General features: G+C 40.8%; 1 protein-coding gene across 1 annotated transcript in view; it reads right to left on the bottom strand.

Moving 5' to 3' along the window:
* Nucleotides 1-9,666: 9,666 nt before the first annotated feature.
* The window catches only part of colgalt2b (collagen beta(1-O)galactosyltransferase 2b), a 74,418-nt gene continuing 61,503 nt past the window's right edge, over nucleotides 9,667-22,581 (bottom strand). Inside the window, exons 7-12 of the mRNA XM_007895692.2 lie at nucleotides 19,620-19,696; nucleotides 18,712-18,818; nucleotides 17,524-17,656; nucleotides 15,229-15,356; nucleotides 13,561-13,767; nucleotides 9,667-11,992 (exon numbers count right to left, since the gene is read on the bottom strand). Of these exons, the coding sequence (XP_007893883.2) occupies nucleotides 11,719-11,992; nucleotides 13,561-13,767; nucleotides 15,229-15,356; nucleotides 17,524-17,656; nucleotides 18,712-18,818; nucleotides 19,620-19,696 (926 nt within the window). The 3' untranslated portion in view covers nucleotides 9,667-11,718. The remainder of the gene's footprint in view (nucleotides 11,993-13,560; nucleotides 13,768-15,228; nucleotides 15,357-17,523; nucleotides 17,657-18,711; nucleotides 18,819-19,619; nucleotides 19,697-22,581) is intronic.

The following is a 22,581-nucleotide window of genomic DNA, read 5'->3' as shown; positions in this document are numbered from 1 at the left end:
TCCATTGCCAATGTAAGGCTGCAATTCAATTAAAGGCTCAGATGATGCTATGAGAACTCGGGTATGGCAGTTATAGTCTTGTATTCACAAAGAGGCAGACAGCTATTTGTGTTCATATGAATTATGGTTCAGAATACACATTTTACCTTTGCAGGCAATGTGCTTTCTCCACCCCCCCCCCCCCTTCCACACACACACACACACACACCACACATCCCATTGAAGACTTTGTTAACAGGCACTGGCTGGATTGACAACAGGATTCCCACTATATTAATTAGGAACTGAAAGAATGCGTTTAACCACACAGATCAGCAGCAATTAATACAGGTTGTGCAATGCTGAGGTTCGCACCAAACCTGTGCAGAAAGGAACCCCACAAACCGCACGCTGCATTGTCAGAGGGCATCCTTCAGACATGGGACATTAAACTGAAGTTGTTGTTGCTGCTCAGTCAACCGCAAAACCTCAGTCACCGTCAGAAGAGCACCCGTCAGGCTGGTCCCAGGTGCAGGGACCCCCTGACTGGCTCAATACTCAACTCAGAGTGCAATTAACAAAATGCACAGGTTTTTTTTTGAAAAGAAAGAGACACCAAATCACTGTTAGGAAGAACAGTTTCCAGGTTCACTGCAGTGTAGCCTGCAGGGGGGGGATTATTTCCAATGATTTAATGGTAACGCAATAAGATAGTAAAGCTACTCACTTGCACCCTCTCACTGCAAATGATAAAGTCCCAAAGCAGCCCCTTGAGCAGCCCAATCACGTTTATTTCCGAACTACCCATGGTTTATCACCAAACTATCATAACTACCCATGGTTTATCACCAAACTATCATAACTACCCATGGTTTATCACCAAACTATCATAACTACCCATGGTTTATCACCAAACTATCATAACTACCCATGGTTTATCACCAAACTATCATAACTACCCATGGTTTATCACCAAACTATCATAACTACCCATGGTTTATCACCAAACTATCATAACTACCCATGGTTTATCACCAAACTATCATAACTACCCATGGTTTATCACCAAACTATCATAACTACCCATGGTTTATCACCAAACTATCATAACTACCCATGGTTTATCATCAAACTATCATAACTACCCATGGTTTATCATCAAACTATCATAACTACCCATGGTTTATCATCAAACTATCATAACTACCCATGGTTTATCATCAAACTATCATAACTACCCATGGTTTATCATCAAACTATCATTACTAAACAATGATTTGCTTAATTTGCTCAACTACCATAATTAATATGGTTATCATTAAACGACCATAACTACCTGCAGTTTATTACTAAACCATCATTACTACCTATGGTTTATTGCTAAACTACCATCACTAACCATATTTTATTACCAACCTACCATCACTACCCGTGTTTTATTGTTGAACTACCATAGTTTGCTTTACTATTAAACATACAACTGCAGCACATCTGACATTCGTTAAGTGTCCCTTGTTTTAATGGATGTTTAGATACCTCTCACCTGATTCCTTCCTTCCCATCTCCCTGCACACAATAACGTAGAGAAAGAAAGGGCTCCATTCTTACCTGACAGTCAAGAAGGAAGCACTCCATCACAACAAGATAGAAGCTGCCCCTTTTCCTCTTTATTCACCACTGGTCTGTCTCCCTTTGCTCTCTGCCTGTCTCGCCTGTGTGAGGCTGTACTCTGCAGTCTCTGTGCTGTAACAAGACGCTGTGCCCGTCCACGCAGTTAGGCTTCTAAGCCCATTACCTCCTCTCCACCACACACACACACACACTCCCTCAAATAGACTCTCAGTCTGGGCACTGCGCACCATCTGTTTAAAGAGACACCCACACAACCCATCACACGTTAAATAAAAAAAAATCAAACTTCCCCAACACTGATATGTCATCATTTGCAATGTGTGTGATTCACTATCTGTCTCATACTTTTTTTAAAATAAAAATGCTATTCCATTTATGTACAGCTGCATAGATTTAAAGGGGCCACTTTTTTCTCTCCTTTTTAATCAATACAAATAATGGAATGGATAAAAGTCTGGAAAACTCTATATTTGTTTTGAATTTTACATTTCGTTTTAAACAAATTAATTTAAAAAATGCCATTAAAAAGATGGTCATATCCACACACCATCATTTAAAACTTAAATCATTGCAGCATACGGAAATATGCAGCCAACTTAAATTACAACAAAAAAAATTTGCATTTGTATAGCACCCTTCATATGGGGCAGCATCTCGGAGCGCTTAAATAATTCACCCAACCACCCAGAAGCTGGCCATTGGTGTACTCCAAACATCAGGATCCACACTAACAGCTACAGGAACCTTCAAAATACACAGTCAATACACTTTACAATAAATCCTGTGAAGCGCTTTGAGACAACCTCCTGACGTGAAAGGCTCTATATGATAATAATAGTCCTTGCATTTGATATAGCATCTTATCACATCATCGAAATGTCTCAGAGCGCTTCACAGGATATACTGTAAATGGATTGACTACATATTTTGTGGGCAAATGCAGCAGCAATGTTCCACAAACCGCCATGGAGTGAGTGACCAATTTTGTTTGGGGGATTGTTGGCCAGGACACTGGGAGAAACCTATTCTCATTTCAAATAGGGCCATGGGATCTTTAATATCCACCTGAACAGACAGCTGGGGTCTCGGTTTCATGTCTCATCCAAAGGATGGCACCTCCGACAAAACAACACACTCTCAGGGAAGCATTGGAACATCAGCTTAGACTATGTGATTCCAAATGCCAACTTGGGGCTTGAATCCACAACCTTCTGACTCAGAGGCGAGAGTGCTACCACTGCTGACACACAATTCAAATACAAGGGTTATTTTTATTTTATTATAAGAGGATGGGTAAGCCTCGCAAATCACAAGCAGGGTGATTTTTTTTCCTGCCAGATGTATGACACACTACTATGCTTGAGAGTATCCAAACCAAAAGAGTTCGGTGCATCCCATCTACACATGGAAATTCCTATGTATTGGAATGGAACGCACACTCTCTCCTGGAGGGATGCATCCTGCCTACCTAATTCCAGAAAGTATTAGGCTGGCAAGAGTTTAGGCTTGGAGACCCCAGAGTGTGCATTGGAGTACTGCTGGAGTCTAACCAGCTAAAATCAAATAGTTTGTATTTTTGAACTCTTTTCTACAATAATCATTCCATTGAAATCTCTTCTCTACTGTACTGTTGTTCCACACAATCAATCACATTGCCTCTAAGGTTTTTCTGTAATTTTTTAAACTAAAAGGGAATGCCTTACCATTTCTCAAACCTCAGCAGAGCAAGCGTAAGAAATGGCACATTTAAGGCACAAAATTCCATCTAGTCATTAGCCTCCAAGACTATCTTGTCTTGAAATTTAAGGCGGCAAGGATTGTGGAATTATCTTAAATTTAACTGCAATTTGGAAGACTTGTTTCTGACCTTGTTAAAAATAGGCTTCCAAATGAAGAAGCAATCTAAGAATTTTCCACCAAATCCACACCATCATAAATGTTAAGATAAAATGTCCTTATCTGGACTACCTCACCTGTTAAGCTGTTAAACATTTCTGGCCACAAAAATCCACTATCCTCTATTCACACAGGGCAGACGTAAAAAACTCCGGGACTATGTGAAGATTTTGCCTGAATCTTTCGCTACCAGTGATTGATTTGAATTGGCTTGCGGTCAATGGAGATATTTCCAAAATATCCACACTTTGAGTTAGATCGTGGAGTTCTGTAGCTTAGTGGTTAGAGCACTTGCCTCACAAGCGAGAGGACCTGGGTTCGATTCCCAGGCAGGACGGTCGTTAGGCAAGTTTCCTTACTCCACATGCCTCTGTTTACCTTGCAGTAAATAGGAACCCAGTTGTTAATTGATTGGCAGATCACTTTTACAGGGGTAATAATTACTTAAAAATTTTTTTTAAAAAATAAACAATTTGGTGACATAATCCATGACTATTTGGGGGACACCTCTGTGCACAATTGGCTGCTGCGTTTCACCCCCAAAGAAATACAGGCAATTCACTTTACAGTATATTCTGTGAAGCGCTTTGAAACATCTCAAAGATGTGATAAGCTGTTATATCAAATGCAAGGATTATTATTAATATTGTACCTCAAAAAGTATGTACAAATGGGTTAATCTCCCGCATGATATCTATTGCCCTCTTTATAGTTCTTTTGCCAGTTTATGTGTGAGACTTGAAATTGACCATGTTAGATTTCAGGGGTCATGACAGCTGAACTCAATCCTGTTCTCATCTGACACAGCCAACCCAGCAGGAGTACTGGACAATGACTAGGAGACTGATATTCTCCTCCCTAAGCCAAGGAACTGTGGTCAATTGCCACAAGGTGGGATTTAAGATAGAAGGGGGTAGAAGGCTAGAGGAAGGGGGATCCAGATGTTAGGGCAGAGTGATTGAAGGCTCGGTATGGAAGGAGTGGGGGATGTGCAGCAGACCCATGTTAACTGAGCAGAGGAGACAAGTAGAGGAATGGGAGTGGGAGTAAAAGGCAGGAGAAAGACGAAATGGCTAGTTTTTTTTCAGAGAGCCAGCACTGAATGATGGACTGAAAGGCCTCCCTCTGTCCTGTCCTTCTATGTTTCTGCGGTCAGTTGATGGAACACATCGCCCTGTTTTTCTGCTGGCGATTCCATCGTCTTTTCCATAACACTTCAATTTTTTCTGCATAAAAAAATTGTTCTGCTTTCTTTTTATCAGCCACCTACAACTCACGATTTATAGTAAGAGATTTATGTTAAAAATACTTTTTTTTCTCTTCAGAATTTAATTAAAAACCGAGGCATAGCCAGTGGACAGATAACATCTCTCAAAATACACTACACTTGTGGTTCCCTCATTAGTAGGCACAGATACTGTAATAGAAAAAGGCTCCATGAAAGCAATTGTATTATTCACATTTTGGTACTGTTATGTAACTTTAACTCATTGAGGACCACGGCAGTCATTCTGGAACCAAATTATAAGCCTAGGAACTCAACTGTTGCTGAAAGTTTAGTGAAGATGCAGAGATGTTCTTGATCTTGACAATGCATTGACATTTGTTCAAAGTATTTGCTTTGGCTATCCACGTGAGGGTTGTCAGGGTTGCAAATGGAATAGCGGTCAACGTACGTCAACACTGGGGAATGGAACATTTTTCCATTTATTGCATTAAGCGCCTGTATCAGTACGCTCAGTTCAGGTGTGAAATAAGGGATGTCATAGCACGGTACCTTCACCTTAGATTTAAGCTATTCACAGGAGAGCCAGCAATAGAATCAGATAAATATTTTCATATTAAACTACCGACGTAACTGTAATTTCACAATGGTGCAAGGAGTGTTCTCTCAATGCCCCCCACTCCAAAAATAAATAATAATTTGGTCACTCCATCCACAACTGTTTGTGAGACACTGTGAGTAATTGGCTGTTGTGTTTCGCCCACAAAATATACAGTAATTTCACTTTAAAGTATATTCTGTGACACGCTCTAAGACATCTCAAAGCCACGATATTAAATACAAGGATCATTAGGTTTATTATTATTTCAATATACCTGCATCATGCATGCACATCGTAGGGGAGAGAGAGAGAACACGAGGAGACAGAGAATAATAATCCAAGGGGCCTTGTTATGCCACTGCCAACAATCATTCATTCACCTCACAACTATGGATTATTAATTATTATTATAATTCTGGCAAGATGCTGTCATTACATTATTCTGGTCAGATTCATACACATGTCTCGGAGGTATAATGCTGCCCCGCCAATGGTTATTCGGATGAAAGAGAAACAAGGGTGCAATTTTACAAGGTGTAAAATCAGGTGCTTACTCCAGTTCCCTTCTTGGAAAACATCCAGTATGTAAGTGAAGTAAGTAGGAGGGAGTGACACTAAACCAGTCATTGATAATTGAATGTTTCAATTTGGCGGGGACGGAGAGAGGGGAATATATCCACAATGTAATTTATCCATCAATAAAAAGTAAGCAATAGGCTCCACAAACCCATCACCTCCATCCTTGCCCAGCTCCGCTGGCTCTCCATCTCCCAGCGGATCAAGTTCAAAGTTCAAATTGAAAGTGAATAACGATGTCTATTAATTCCCATATTGGATCTTTGGTAAAAGAAAGACTGTTGAGATTATCAGAGGAACGGTAATAATTCCTTTCAAATATATAAAAACAATTAAATCCACGACTGTTTGTGGGTCACTGCTGCCGCGTTTCGCCCACAAAATATACAGGCAATTCACTTTACAGTATATTCTCTGAAGCGCTTTGCGACGTCTCAAAGGTGTGATAAGGTGCGATATCAAATGCAAGGATTATTATTATTATTAAAATCCTCTTCCTAACCTTTAAATCCCTCCATGGTCTTGCCGAACCTTACCTCTGTGACGTCCTCAAAATCTACAAACCTGGTTGCTCCCTCCCCCCGCATTGCCCACCCCACCATTGGCGTGTGGACATTCAGCTTATCTGCCGTCACCCTACATAACTCCATCCCGGAGTCCCTTCGACTCACCACTTCCCCATAAAATATACAGTCAATATACTTTACAATACATTCTGTGAAGCGCTTTGAAACATCTCAATGACGTGATAAGGTGCTACATCAAATGCAAGGATTATCAACATTATTATCTATTATTGCAATTGAACAGAGCTGGAAACACACCACACTTTCAGGTGAAAGTAACACAAAGAAGCCTTTTATTCTGAATAAATTTTATTCCTTTTTTTTAAAACAATCACAGACAGAATACAAAGAATTTCAGATTCTGAGCAGAAGCAATAAAGAACAGCTGTCCGTCACCTCCAGGACACAGTGTCAACGCTGGGGACCTTGGCGCAGGATGTAAGAGGCCACACTTAGTTGCAAGGTAGTTACCCAGTTTACTTTTTCTTGCACAACTGCTTACAATCTCTTGACAGTCTTGACAGTATGCAACGTGCTGCACATATGTGTGTGTATTTTCTTTTAAGGGATACAAGCCCAAGATTCCAAGCAGAATGTTTTAAACGGAAAAGAGAACTCTCTGGAAAAATTTCACGTACGTAACACAAAAAAAAATACACCAAACAGTGAAAGACTGGAGCACCCCTTTTTACAATCACCAAAAGCAAGCAAAGTCTTCAGACATTATCCCAGAACTTCATGCACCCATTTGAACCGAACATCTGCTTGTAAAGAATACTCTTACCCATTTGAAATGCGTGCTTAACATCTGCCCGCGACACATTAAATGGGGATTTTGTTTCAAAAAAAGAAAAATGTGATATTTAGCCAATGCACTGCAATAGGAGTCATAGTACCACCTACATTATTTAAGTGTCAGCCTGGCTCAGTTGGTAGCCTATCACCTCTGAGTCAGAAGGTTGTGAGATTCAAGCCCTATATCAGAATTTGAACTCACAGTTGAGGCTGACCCACCAGTGCAGTGATAGGAGGAGCACTGTATTATTGGAGGTGCCATCCTTCAGATTTAAATGCAAGTTGTTCCTTGCATGCAAATTGGTGGTTGCATTCATCTACAAAATACACAGTCATTGCACTTTACAATATATCCTGTGAAACGATTTGCGAAGTCCTCCTGACTTGAAAGGTGCGGAATCAAATGCAGGGATTATTTCATTTAATTTAGTAGTTAAAAGATTGTAACTGAAGCAGCTCATGGTTTAAATTTTTGCTACAAAAATCGACATTAATATTCCTATAAGATAAGGAAAGACAGGCACAGTAGGTTGGGAAAGCACCTCATAATAGTCCTCCTGTGGACTGGTGTCAGAGCATCAGCAGAGAGAGATCTCAAAGCACTCATTAAATTGATACAGAGCACAAAACAGCAATGTCGATAGGGTCTAAATCAAAACTTTGCTAATAATTGAACTTAGTTTCTCACAAGTCCAATTGGGTTATCAAGAACAGGCATAAATGTTTAGCTCTTGGTGAAAAAGAGAACAAAAGGAAAGCAGAAAGCATTCTGATATCAAAAAACAAATGAATTTCACTCCTTCTACTGGGTGGCTTTTCACTTAATTCAGTTACATTTTATGAGTCTCCATTCAAACCTGGTTCCTATACATCATACTGCTTTAAATTAGTTCATGTTATATCATTCTCGTTAACTCCTTGAAATTTTGTACACCTACAGCAGTACATTATATTACACTTCTTTATAAATCCTCCTATGTTTAAAAGACAGCACCCGATGCAAACCTTCAGTGACCAACGCGTGATATAATATATCAAGCCAAAATCATCCCAGATAAATGGATTATGCAATCCATGCACCCAGTGTCCTTATTACACACTATTATTTGGCTCCCAAACAACAGCAGTCGACGGCATGTTATTATTCTGTGTGTTGTGCAGTCGTCTGATTTCACAGAAACACAGAATCTATAGGATTCAGCAGAGCTACGCACAGCTTATTAATAAAGTCGTGAATAATATCTACACAGACTACATAAGTTTTAAAGGCAGCCAAGTTACTTCCCAAATATAAAATTCTATGCGCTAACACATCAGATTTTTTTATTTGAAAGCATTTTGCTTTCATGACCTTTTATAGTAAATCATGACCTTTTATAGTAAATCTTATGCAACATTTTAAGATAATTTGATGATGTGACAAGACACTGTATCAAATGCAAGGATTATTAATTTTTTCCCCCCATCGGGACTTTTGAACTCACAGTCTAGGCTGACACTCCAATACACTCCTGGGGCTTTGCAGTATTATTGGCGGCACAGGCTTTCAGATGAGACATTGAACCAAGATCCCATCTGTCTTTCCAGGTAGAAATCCCGCAATGCTGTTCGAAAAGTGTAGGGAGGTTTTCCCGCTGTCCTGGCCATCAATCCTCAAATAAACGTCGGAACCCATAACGTCTAAACTGACACTCAATGCTTTGCTGAGGGGTGCTGTATTGTCAGAGTTGTTGGATGAGACTTTAATTCAAGGTCAAAAGTATTATTGTTAAGATTCATTGACAATCCACATCCAATTATCCTGGGGCATTTTGTACCAATCTCCCATAGTGGTGAGGTGGTAGCAAGCAGAAGGGATAAAAATTCCATTTAGCATTAAAATCCTGACTGGGTGCTAGAGGATTGCTGGAAGCAATTCATGGCTCAGATTAATACAGACTAATGGCTGAATGATAATCTTTATAGTTCACAGAAGCATTTCAACTTAATTCCTCCCTTTCAATCTATTCCATCAATCTACTGGGTTTTATGATAGATCCTTTGTACTGCTGAATGACACATTCATCATTAGGTGTCAAGGCAGCTCAGTTGACAGCATTCTTGCCTCTGAAGCACAAGGTTATGGGTTCAAGTTCTATGTCAGGACTTTAAACTCACACTAGGCTGATACTCCAATACAGTGCTGAAGAGAACTACATTGTCAGAAGTGTCAATCTTCAGATTAGACATTAAACCAAGGACCCATATGTCTGTTCAGATAAATATTAAAAATATCATGGCACTATTAAGAAATAGAAGGGAGTTTCTCCTGGAAGCTTGGCCGACAATCTCCCAGATAAAATTGGTCATTCAATTCATGGGCTATTTTTGGGACAGTGTTGTGTGCAAATTGGCTGCTGCATTCGCCTACAAATTTTCTATAATTCCTGTGAAGAGATGCTTTGACAATGAAATAAGGCATTAAATTAAATGCAAGCATTGTTATTGTTATTTGCCTGAAATTTCATTTTGCCTTAGCCCGCACAACCATTTTGTTTTAAGATTTAAGATCAGGCAGAATTGTGGAAAATTCCTAGATGCAGTTTGGAAGACAGTTCTTTTAAAGAAACTCAGAAACCTAGCTTCCAAATTCAGGCAGAACTTAATAATTTTCAACAATTATGCACGTTCAAAAATATTAGGACAGTCTATGGTGGAATTGGTGGAAATTTCAAGCCCCATCAAATGTTATCTTTAGCTATCATTAGATTAAGAGTCTACTTATTCCTACATTGGACCAGTTTGGCCAAAATCTTCCAGGTAGATTTATTTCCAACCTCAGGGCAAAAACCTACATTACACTGCTGTAAATTTCTCCAAGCAGCTTATCCTGATGTCCTCACTGAATGGAGACAACCCAGGGGACATGTGGGCACTGTGCATTGTGTCAAGACTGGTCAGTCTCATCAAGAGAGAACCAGCAGATAGAGAGGTCATTCATCACGTCACTTTGGACTGGTGTTTAATCCAGATTAAAGCGTTCTTTTTGGTTGGTATGGTTCAAAGCTTCCAAAAAACCGTTTTTTCTCAACATTATTGAGAAAATTCACCACGCGACTGGATGTTTTATAATATCACTAAAGGAGGCCCGACTTCAGTGCTCAAAGCACGCGCCAAAGCACGGAGGCTCAGAACTCTATCACCTGCAGTTCGGTTTTACACGGCCCCGATTCGAAAGCGACTAGAGAAGCAAACATAACATCAGCTTCCCGCTGCCAGCACTAACCACACAGCAATTGGGGTTTTGATCCCCAATCTCACAGCATAAACTCAGGCGCCCGCTTTGCATAGCAAGCTTATGCAAAAGACCATGGACCACATTGCGGGCAAAGATTTGGGGGCGAGATGAAGGAGCAATTAACATAAAAAAAGCAGAGAGAATCAACTTTCCGGAATAACTGTGCTGGAGAGTTTCATTAGGATCAGAACTGGGGGCTTAATTAAAAAACAGGATTAATCAAATGGAAAACATTGAGGGCTAGATTTCAAACTCAGTAACATCACCACAATTTGAATGCTAATGGGATTTCTCCACATGACTAACAGGGAGAGGTGGGATGTGACTGTTACCTTTGGTGTAGAAACAGGGAATTTAACCATTTAGTGGCACTCGGAAACAAACTGCCAATAAATGACCCCTTAACGGGATAGCAGATACTCAAATTAGCTTATAAACGCTTGATCCCCAAAGCAGGGCAGGAGTTACGAACAACCCAGGGATATTTTCAATCCCAGCTAAAAAAAAATAAATAGGAAAGAGAGAGAAAAAAAAACACGAGCAAACATAATCACACACGCACGCACATAAAATTCCTCTTTAGAATAACAAATGTGGAAGCCTGGAAGTATTTATAGATACTCCGCACCAGCGGAAACACAATAAGATTTACCTTTGAATATTAGCTTGCCCTTTGTGATAACAGCAGTTATAAAATGTAGCCCTCAACACATTTTGTTTTGCAGAGTTGAGTTAGCGATTGCGCAATGAGCACTGCTCATTATTTGGACGCCCCACCGTGCGCAACCACAGGTTAACATCCTCTGCAAGGTTGCTGGTGGCCGCGGAAAGCACCCACTGAATAGCGTTAAGAGAATTTCCATACCCGTAACATTGTCGACCATGTTATTGGAAAGCAGCGCATCGTAGAACGGGTGAAAGCCGAGGGAAGTATTCAATTAGTGTCAAACTAATCCAAACGGGAATTAATGATTGGTCACCAAAATCATTCGCTGTCGTACCCTTATTTGAAAAATAGAGTTAGAAGTATCCCAATCGATCCTACTTCACATTTATCCCAAGAGATTTGGCGCTTGCCTTCTGGAATCTATTTTAACCCACACTACACAAGATTTGACAAGGAGCGACTCTGATCACAGATCAGAGCCCAAAAGCAGCACCGCTTACGGCATCATAGTTCGTCCCGAAAGGCGGTGTCAATTGGGGGTGGGGGATGAAGTGCGTCCGTGTTCTGGGCTTCAGTGCTGATCTCCCCTTGCTCCCTGGTTTTCCTTGAGTGCTTGCGGTTCCAGTCTGTAGGCACGTTTGTATTGTCCCAGATTGTGGAGGTTTCAGTGTCACTGAAGTAACCCTCTTCTCCGGTGTAGTGTGTCGGGAAAACCAACAGCGGCTCAGCTGAGAAGGCTTTCAAGTCTCGAGGCTTGTAGAATTCCATGTAATTTTTCCTGCGAAAAATAGAATCAGAGACCATCAGTTGTTTTAAAAGCCAATTGGAGAAACGCTTCACAAAGTAATGCATTATATAAAAAAAAAGCTTGCCAGACAGAGATATCAATGGCAAGCTATGTGGTTTAGCTGGTTAGACGCCAGCAGTACCCCAACACACACTTTCAACCACCCAAGTCAGGGCTTTGAATCACATAGTATTTAGCAGGCACAGGTTGGTGGGAGCCAAGACTTCAGGACTCCAGAGTTGGGGTAACTCCTGGAGTTTAATCATCTAAAACCATATAGCTTGCCAGTGAGACATTGGTTGACACCGAAATAGTGCTGGGAGTGCGCTGTTTTGTTAGAGATGCCATTCTTCAAATGGAGACATTAAACTGAAGTCCCTTCATTCTTAAAAGATAATGACAACAATAATTATTCATATATTTGATATTACGCCTTTCATTCTAGGGAGATGCCTGAAAGCACTTAACAGAATTCACTGTAGTGACTGCAGACTGTATATTGTAGGCAAGGATGGGTTTTGCTAGATCCAGTTGGTCAGGAGACAGACAGAATGGTGTAATATTTTTGGTATTCCACTGTTGTGCTACATCGGTTTCAATATTTTGGTTCTATTTATTTTACATTTGCAATGAAAGGCATTTCAATTGAATCTAGGAGCTCGGATGGAGTGAAACCTTACAAGGCATGGCTTTGTCCCACTTCACTTGTGTGTCAGCTGGAGCGGAGTGTGTTTCTAAACCAAGTGAGAGCCAGGGAGAGGAACAATGCTCTGCATTATGTGTGGAGCCCCAGCTCTATAGAGAGAGTGACAGAGCCACTGTGCCAAAGCTCCCCTCGCAGATAGACTGAGAATATACACTGTGTCAGTCCATCTCTCAAGGCAAAGGAATGTTTAAACAACTGTGATAGTAACATCATAAAACTTGGCAGATTGAACATTCAGCTTAATTCGTTATGTTTTAGTTTAAATACATTTTTTATACTCCCTTCCCTCTCTTTTTGTTTTCTTAATGGATTGCCTGCTGCCACGTACGATGCTCTGTCAGGAAATGGGTCCCTCCCAACAACTCTTCATGTGCTCTTGAAGGCGAACACACTGCTAATAATAATAATAATAATCCTTGCATTTGATATAGCGCCTTAATTCGTCTTCAAGACGTTGCAAAGCGCTTCACAGAATATGAAGTGAATTGACTGTATATTTTGTAGGCGAAATGCGGCAGGCAATTGGGTACAGCAGCGTCCCACAAACAGTTGTGGATTGAAGTGACCCATTTATTCTTATTTTTAAAACCTTGGCGAGTTTCCCTACTGCACAAGCCTCTGTTTATCTGGGGGGGGGGGGCTTTTTTTTAAAAAAAGTTGTCATTCAAGCCACTGCTCCGTGCAACTGACTGCTGAGTTTTGCCCACAAAACACAGAGTCAATCCACTTTATAATAATATATTCTGTGAAGTGCATTGAGACGTCTCAAAGAATTCTTGCTGTATCAAATGCAAGGATTATCATTATAATAAAAAGAGCCATCACAGTGAAGGCCTGATCTTCAGTAACTTACACGGGATGTTTGTTGTACATGATGGGGAGAAATTCATCCACCGGCAGCATCTTCCCGAAAGGTTCAGCCGCCAGCAGCTTCTTGGACCCCTGCAGGGATATGATATAGCCCAAAGTCCAGTAGGAATAATCCGCTTCCACCAGGTTCTTAACGCCAGGCACGGACTTCTCCGGCCTTTCCACCTGCATCCGCTTCCGACCGATGTAACTGGACCAGGCAATAACAAACAACAGGGGAAGGATGGTCAGACCTGGTTTAAACTGGATGTCAAACCCATCATCATAACAGCTGATGGCACAGAAATTATTTGTGCCATAAATCCAGACACACGTCTAAATAGCAACCAAGCGACACGTCGGGAATGATTGGGGATTTGTGGGTCACAGCAATGCTCACAGAATAGAAAGCTGATACCCCTTTGCTCAACAAACACTGTCCTGAATCAATTCTCCATTGTACCTGCCCCACCATCGGAGGCTGGGCTTTTAGCCTATGTGCCCCCCACTTTCTGGAACTCCAACTTGTGCCTCAAACTCTCTCCACCCCTCACCTCGTTCAAGGTCCATCTCAAGACCTATGTCTTCGTTTGCGCTTTCAGCTATTTTTCCTTTCCCCACCCACCCCCTGGCTTCCACCCGCAGCTCGGGTGCCAAGTCAGTTGCGAAGGGCAATTGTAGGTTAAGACACCACAATGTTTTTCCTTTACCCAGAGAGTAATTAACGACTGGAACAGGTTGTCAGGAACAGTGGTTGAGACCAGAATGCTGGACTTGTTTAAAAATAGTGTAGATTATGTTGTGATTGGAAGATGTTAGGATAGCATTGTGGAAGGATGAGATGAGATGTGATCAAGCGTTTTTAAAGGAGATCAATAGATATTTGGGAAATAAGGGTATTGTGAGTTGTATAGCCAAGGCAAGGAGTCCTGTAGCTCAGTGGTTAGAGCACTCGCTTTGCAAGTGAGAGACCTGAGTTCAATTCCAGGCAGAGGGCGAAACCTTGGGCAAGTTTCCTTACTCCACACAGAGCCTAATAATAATCCCTCCAAAAAACCAAAAAGAATAATAAATTGGTCATTTTCAATCTACGACTGTTTGTGGGACATTGCTGTGCGCAATTGGCTGCCGCGTTCGCCCACAAATATACAGTCAATTCACTTTACAGTGTGTTCTGTGAAGCGCTTTGGGACGTCCTCCCGACGTGAAAAGCGCTATATCAAATGCAAGGATTATTTATTATAAGGAGGTAGAGCTGCAAAGAGATAAAGAGCTGCCATGAACCAGTATAAAGCAGAGCACTCATGTATTTGAGTTGCTTAACATCAAAAAGGTGTTTGAAGTTGATTCTGTTTTACAAATTGATAATTCATGAAATAATAACCTTATGAACAGAATAGTAAAGTAGCATTCAATGTACAGCATGACATTCATTCAGTTGTTGCTTATGTGCTAACTATACTAATAAGCCAAACCAATTTACTCAGTCTGGTGAATTACTGTTCAAATGATGGAAAATCCAATTAGGAACACATACCAGCAGGTATCTGACCCCAATAAGAGAAGGATACTGGGCTGTTCTCCAACACATGACACTCTGTGGACACCTAGTCTAGTCTTGCAGTATTAGGCTGAGTTTTTTTTGAAATCGTTTAAATAGTGTTAGACTCACATCAGATCCCAGTCCAGCTGACTGTCTTCAACATCCGCCATTAGTTTCATTATCTTTTTCCGAAACTGTGGCTCAAACCTCACATCATCTTCCAACACAAGGGATTGCTTCAGATCTCGATCAACCATCTAGACAAGAGACACAAGGACGTACAGGGTTCAACCCACATCAACAACAACTTGCACTTATATGGCGCCCTCCAGGGCAGCGTCTCAGACTGTTTAAAACTTGTGTATGAGAGGTAAATAGAAACATTGGAATAGCACAATAAAATAATAATAATCCTTGCTTTTGATATGGTCCCTTTCACATCAGGAGGATACCTCAAAGCAGTTTGTAAGATTGAAAGCAAAATGTAATGACCGTAATTTTGCAAGTAAATGCGATATCCAGTTTGCACACAGCAATGTCCCACAAATAATAATAATAATAAAATAGCTCTGAAGTGACTGACCAATTTTATTTGGGGGATTGTTGGCCAGGACGCTGGGGGAAATCTCCCTCCTCTTTTTGAACAGTGTCATGGGATCCTTAATGCCCACCTGTACACCTGAACAGGCAGATGAGACCTTGGTTTAATGTTTCGTTCCAGGAACGGCACCTCAAACAATGCTGCGCCCCTCCAGCATTGGACTGGAGTGTCAGCCTGGACTAGAGGTGGCCAAACTTGGCCCGCGGGCTGAAAGTGGCCCAGGGATGGTGAAGAAGTGGCCTCTCACCTGAACATTCACACGAGTCTAGGTAAATCCGTGTTCAATCGGTAGTGTAGTGTTTTCGGTTTTTGCTTGATTGAATATTTCTTGATTTAAGGTATAAATAAACATTCAATCAAGAAAAGGTATATTGTTGAACAACTATAAAGGTTGGCCACCACTGGCCTAGACTACGTGAATTCAAAATCCCGACATACAGGAGTACATTTGCCAAAATTATTGAAAAGCTGGGTTATTGCAATACAAGATCTGAGAGGGAGAAGCTGATGGAGGGGAATAGGAACTAGGGATTAGAGGAGGCAGAGGCTGGTGTGGAGTACAAACACTAGCATTGACTAGTTGGGCTGAATGGTTTCTGGCTGTGACATTCCCTGTGTGTTAAAAAAATCAATTAAGTCATTTCAAAAATACCGAATGGCACCGATTTTTGCCTACCTAAAAACACGATGGCAGTGGGGAAAATAACCAGAATTGTCCTGCATTCCTCAATCTCGGTGTAGTTTAATGGAGCGGATTTGGTGTCAGAATCAGTAGCAATGCTAAACATTCAGTGTCAACTCAAGTATAATTTAGCATTTTGCAAATGGGCCTCTGGGGCTTTCTTCATTCCAAACACCTCTTGTGATTAAACTGACTCTCTTTCCCTCCTTCATGTGAAACTAGTTAATTTAAGCCTTGTGTTTCCCTGTCACAGCTGCAGGTGGCGCTACTCTCTTTGTTAAACACTTCTGTTTCCCTGCAGCAATTCTCCTCTAACTAATGACTGTGGTCAGTGCTTGTTTGTCTGGTTATTCCAACCTGTTATTACCACACTACCTCATCTGTTCTCAAACCTACTCATTCTCAAAGTTGGCGAATGGAGCTATTTTTGAGCAGCGTTTTCTTAAAAACAGATGTCTACATCCAGAGCACAAGCTGAGGAAAGACATGACAATATGCACTCCTCTGACTGGACTTGATGTGTGCAATGTAATGTATAAGCCCTGTGCCTGTATCTTGGCAATTCCAAAGTGGTGTGTAACTGTAGAGGTATTGGGATCTAATTTGCGGTATTTCTCAACAGCGTTCCTTAATAAGAAATCATGTTAGAATTCCAATCAACAGGATGGAAGTCCGCTCTGGAAATGGCATTATTGGAAAGGATTCACATTTACTCAACTCAGATTCTTTATTAAGGAATCCCATTAAGAACTATGGGATTGAAAAAGTAAACCTGGAATAATACTTTCAGATGCACAGAGACGAGAGAACAAGAGAACATAGGTTCAGGGTTGCAATGCACAATTTTAGGACAGACATCGGTATTTCTTTATCCAGAGGGTAATTAATGATTGGAACAAATTATCGGAAAGGGTGATTGAAGCCGGGGTGCTGGACTCAATTAAAAAAAACAGCTTGATGCTATGATGGGAGGACATGAGGTAGGTAATCTGGAAGGACATGTTCAAATAGGCTAAAGGGCCATCTTCATCTGAACTAATCTTGTGAATTTCAGGCCAATTGTCTCAGTGATGGATGGAGAATGTCTAACAATACAGCCTCCAAGAAAATTCGATGGAGCAGACAGTCAGTGTTGTCTTACCTCTTTCCAAATGTAGTAATGGCTCAAGAAGCAGCCAATTTCTCCTCGTGTCAATATTCTCCCTGAGTACGGGTCCTGGTATCCAGGCAGCATTTCTATGTTCAGTGCTTTGAGATGGCTTGTGTTCAGAGCTCTGTCAGTGGAAACAGGCAGCGTGTTATTATGTTGCATTTCTTTTCAAGTCTCAGTGTAGCATGCGTACTTTGTTGCCCTGTAATTATAATCTGAGATTAAACCAGGGAAGTATTCGTCGGTCTGTTCAGGTGAACGTTAAAGATCCCACGGCACTATCTGAAAAGTGAAGAGAGTTTCTCCCGGTATCCTTGCCAACAATCCTCCAAATAAAAATTGGTCACTCGCTCCATGGCTGTTTGCGGGACGTTGCTGTATTCAATTGGTTGCCCTGTTTTGCCCACAAGATACACTTTACAGTATGTCCTGTGAAGCGCTTTGAGACATTGAAATGATGTGATAAGACACTACATCAAATGTAAGAATTATTATTATTGTTAAGGGTGCCTGTAATTCTTTCTTTCTCTACACATGCGTTTGCACATGGTGCATAATAGACCCTATGTTTGAGGGAAGAACAAGTAACCCAGGTATTCACTGCTGCTTAAATTCTGCACTAGACACTGTTAAGGTGATTCACTGTGAGATGTACGGTATAAACTAGTGTGGATCTGTGCGACTTTGAAATAGTGCATTCGTTGAACATTCAACACTGTCTAAACTGCTAAATAGACAAGCAATACGAGCTTGATATTACAGATCGTGGAGGCATGGGTGGTCGGGAATTGAATTTTACAAATAACCTGGAACTGATTCAGTTTGACGTATGTAATCATTAGAAATTGTTACAATTCCCATGCTAAGGTTAGAAAATTACATCCTGCTACAAATGTTTGGAATGTGAAACACTGTACCATGCCTGGCGCTGGGAAAGTGTTCCACCATGTGTGAGTACATTTTATATTCTTGGCTTGTTAGGGAGTACCACAGACCATCCCACAGAGCAGGAGAAGGCAGGAGCAGTGCATTAGACAGATGTACAGTATTTGTATCGGGAACCAATTCAAGTTAACCTCCTGCCAAACCTAAAGCCGCACCTAATTTCCGACGTTATTGGTCAACGACGTGTAAACATAAACATTTCCGTTCAGAGCTGTTATTTTCTTCAGGACTTACTTCCCATCCACAGCGTCCACCACCTTGACGTCTATCTCTTGTGCTTCAAGGGTTCGGAGCATTCGATCTCTGCGGTCCTGCCTGCGCTTCAGGTTTATCAGGAAGATCTAAAGAAACAAGTTCAAGGCAAGTGATTAACCAGCAAAGTCAGGATCGCACATAAGCATTAAAGTTTTGCTTATTTTATATACAATGGGGGAGGAGGGCATATTTCTGTGCTCTTTGTGCGCTTATAATCATGGACAAAGCAGAACAGCACCCTATGTCTTTGGTTTATCCCAGTGCTTTTTGCTTCCATGGAACTTTTCTGCTTTAGTTCTCAGGACACACATAATAATGATATAATAATCCTTGAATTTAATATAGCGCCTTGTCATGTTGAAACGTCTCAAAGCGCTTCACGGAATATACTGTGAAGTGGGTTGACTGTTTATTTTGTGGGCAAAACGTAGTTTCACAATCTGCAAAGCACCTGCTTCCAACATGGGCTCACCTGATGTTAACTAAACAATTTAACCCTTTGTGCGCGACCACGGCATAATGCTATGGGATTACTATTATGATAATCGGTCTAATGATGAGATAGAGGAAGAGCTCAGCAAAAGGGGAAGATAGGGGAAGAGGAGGCACAGAACAACAGAATTAACAACTCGACAATACATTTTTCAATGAAAATAGAAATGAAACTCTTTATATTTTGGCCAAACCTCATCCTTAAGAAGGAATCGGTTCTCTCAATTTAATAAGGGTCCGTGCTGCTTGACTTAGTTTTGTGATTAGGATCCAAATTCTGTTGTTAAGGATCCTGTTGAACTGTAAAAGACCCCCTGGCTTTTCATGCTTCAATAATCATTTCTGACCAAGAGCTCAGAATGACTGTGGTATTAAAGTGGTGCACCTTCTCTCACCTCATCAAATTCCATCTTGTCTGGGTGTTTGGGAGGTACAGAAACAAACTTGGAAGGCTCCATAGCAGGACGGTCGACTGGAATGCAAAAACACAATGAGGAAATACCGCATGCATTTAGCTTTTTATCATACTGTAGCTTTTACAATGTCAGCATTGGCGCGAAAACGCACCTTGAAACTAAACGGCACTGCCAGAATTCAGTCATATAAAACGTGATGTCCAGACTAGTGTGGCTAGAAGCAGATTAAACAAAGAGCAACACCCAGACCATATTGCTGTATATAATGTGCTACAAAGCAAAGGGCTGAGATTACGATTACATGTTACCAGCAGTATCTCCCCTCCTTTGGATGAGTTACCGTCTCCAAACAAGCATCATGGTGTGTGGCTCTGCACACTGTATCCAAACATAATGTTATTTATGACATTGTACTGTCATGTGGCAATGGGGTGCTGTACCTGGTGTTTACCTGGTGTTTGTCATTTGCTAACCCATTTAATAACCTAATAATTAGAACACAATATCAGTAATAAAATAACAGCACCATTCACAGCTTCAGTGTGGGATTACCATCAACTACATTGAGGATCCTGACCAGGGACTGGCAAACAACGGGTCCAAATCAGAAAACATAAAACCACAACCTCCGCACTACATGTTATAAAGATTGTTTGTTGTATGGCAATGATTATCAAGCAGACTGCCATTACAGAATGCTCATAAACACAGAAGTTCTCTCCAAGTACCGAATGCCGATAGCCAACCATTCATTATCACTGCATAGCATTCGTTATCTGGATATAATCTTCTCCAGTTGTTATGCTTAGTGCATTTAGTTCAGGCAGTCAGACAAGATCACAAGAGAGGTTCGGATAAAGAAGTCCTTTGGCCCATCTGATCTCATCCTTCCAGAATACCCACCCATCTGTCCTTATATCACATAATCAAGCCGTTTCTTAATTGAGTTCATGGTGTCAACCACCCTTTCTTGGTAACCTGTTCCCATTGTCAATTACATTCCTTGTAAAGAAATACTTCCTGTATTAAAGGAAATACTTGCTTTTGAACCCTAAACTTGTATCCTCTCGTCCTGCTGTTTTGGGATTACTCTTTTCAATCCCCATTTAGCATTTTATATATGTCTAAAAGGTCCTGTCTGAGATGTCTCTTTTCATGGCTAAAGAGCTCTATCTCATGTTCAGCAGAAAGTGTGAGAGTACTGCTGTGTTTAATGAGCTACAAGCAAACAAACTCTACCCAGTGTCTGCTCTTGAAATGGCTCTTTATGAACCGTATTCAGTGCCTGCTTTTCCTTTTGCCCTGGCGTTTCTGACTCAGGATCTCAATATGCTTGACTTGCACCACAATGTACATTCCAAAACCTCTTGCTCTACTAGAACATAACTTCACAGAACAAAATCGGAACCAGATAATAATAATAATAATAATCCTTGAATTTGATATAGCACCTTATCATGTCTTTGAGATGCTTCAAAGCACTTCACAGAATATACTAAAGTGAATTAACTGTATATTTTGTGGGTGAAGTGCGGCAGCCAATTGCACACAGCAGTGTCCCACAAACAGTCATGGATTGAGTGACCAGATTATTATTATAATTTTTTTAAGGAATTATTATAATAATAAATAATAATCCTTGCATTTGATATAGCGCTTTTCATGTCTTCGACATCTCAAAGCGCTTCACTGTAAAGTGAATTGACTGTATATTTGTGGGCGAAACGTGGCAGCCAATTGCGCACAGCAGTGTCCCTCAAACACTCGTGGATTGAAAATGACCAATTTTTTTTATTTTTGTTTTGGAGGGATTATTATTACAATTATTACAATTATTGTAAAGGGATTATTCGAATTAACAAATCCTAAATACTGCACAATACGGAATCACCAACTAAAGGGTCGGTAGTTGAGTTTCAGCAGGAAATAAGTATGTCTTTGCTTCTTCTTGTGAGTCCTTCATTATTTTTTTATATTCTCAGGGAACGTATGTAGGATTCTGACTGTGTGAGTGTGAATGAGATGTGTGCCTTCCAAAAGAGGCAGATGAGCACATCTGACTGGAGTACAAAGCCTGGTTCACAAAGGCTGGATCAAACCCAACCACTTTCAATCCGAGAGCATTAGATTCATTCCTGCTAGTTGGACCCTGGGATAGTAAAATTCCTGAGCGAACACTTCATTCAGATTTCATGTCTTTCCACTAGTTACAGCTGAGAAAGCTCCAGCTGTTCAGCCATATGTCCCGTATGTTTGCAAGAGACAAGCTGTTGTTTTCGTCTTCACCAGAGTTCGACAAGCTGAAATGATACCAATTTACATCCAAAGAATTTTTAGATGTAATTTGAAATAAGAGGAATCTGGCTACAAAACACATTTGCAGTTATAACCATTCAATGCAAATCCACCCACCTCACCTCATGACACAACTAATGAATGGTGCAATGTATTTCAGTTAACATAATTATTAGTGGGGGTAGTGGGGGCTAGTTGGACAGCTCTTTTAAAGAGCTGGCACAGGCACAATCTCCTCCTTCTTTGTTGTAAGATTCTATGATTAAATTGTTCAATTCATTTCAGATTTTCTTGAAGTAATATTTATTTTTCCCCTCCTTTATAACCCGCACCTCCATTGCTACTCCACAACCACCGAGTGGAGGTGGCTGTGAGCTGTGATAGAGAATGGGGAAGCGATTTGTTCTGCCTGCCCCAGAGATGGAGCGTTCCTCTGCACAGGGAGACACCTTCCGTTCACTGTAATGGAAAACAAGCATTTTAAAGGAAAGGTATAATTGGATTGGGAGACAGGTATGAGTCATATCCAGCAATGGAACTGCTCCAGTGTTAGAATACCAGATGGAGACACTTTGCTTTTTTAGATCTTTGCTTTTCACTTGTAATCCATTAAAAATTGCAGCACGACAAAGCTCAAAGGCATAAG

Source organism: Callorhinchus milii, unplaced genomic scaffold (assembly GCF_018977255.1).
Source record: "Callorhinchus milii isolate IMCB2004 unplaced genomic scaffold, IMCB_Cmil_1.0 Scaffold5, whole genome shotgun sequence".
NCBI classification, from domain to species: domain Eukaryota; kingdom Metazoa; phylum Chordata; class Chondrichthyes; order Chimaeriformes; family Callorhinchidae; genus Callorhinchus; species Callorhinchus milii.
This window is presented reverse-complemented; position numbering and strand designations above follow the sequence as displayed.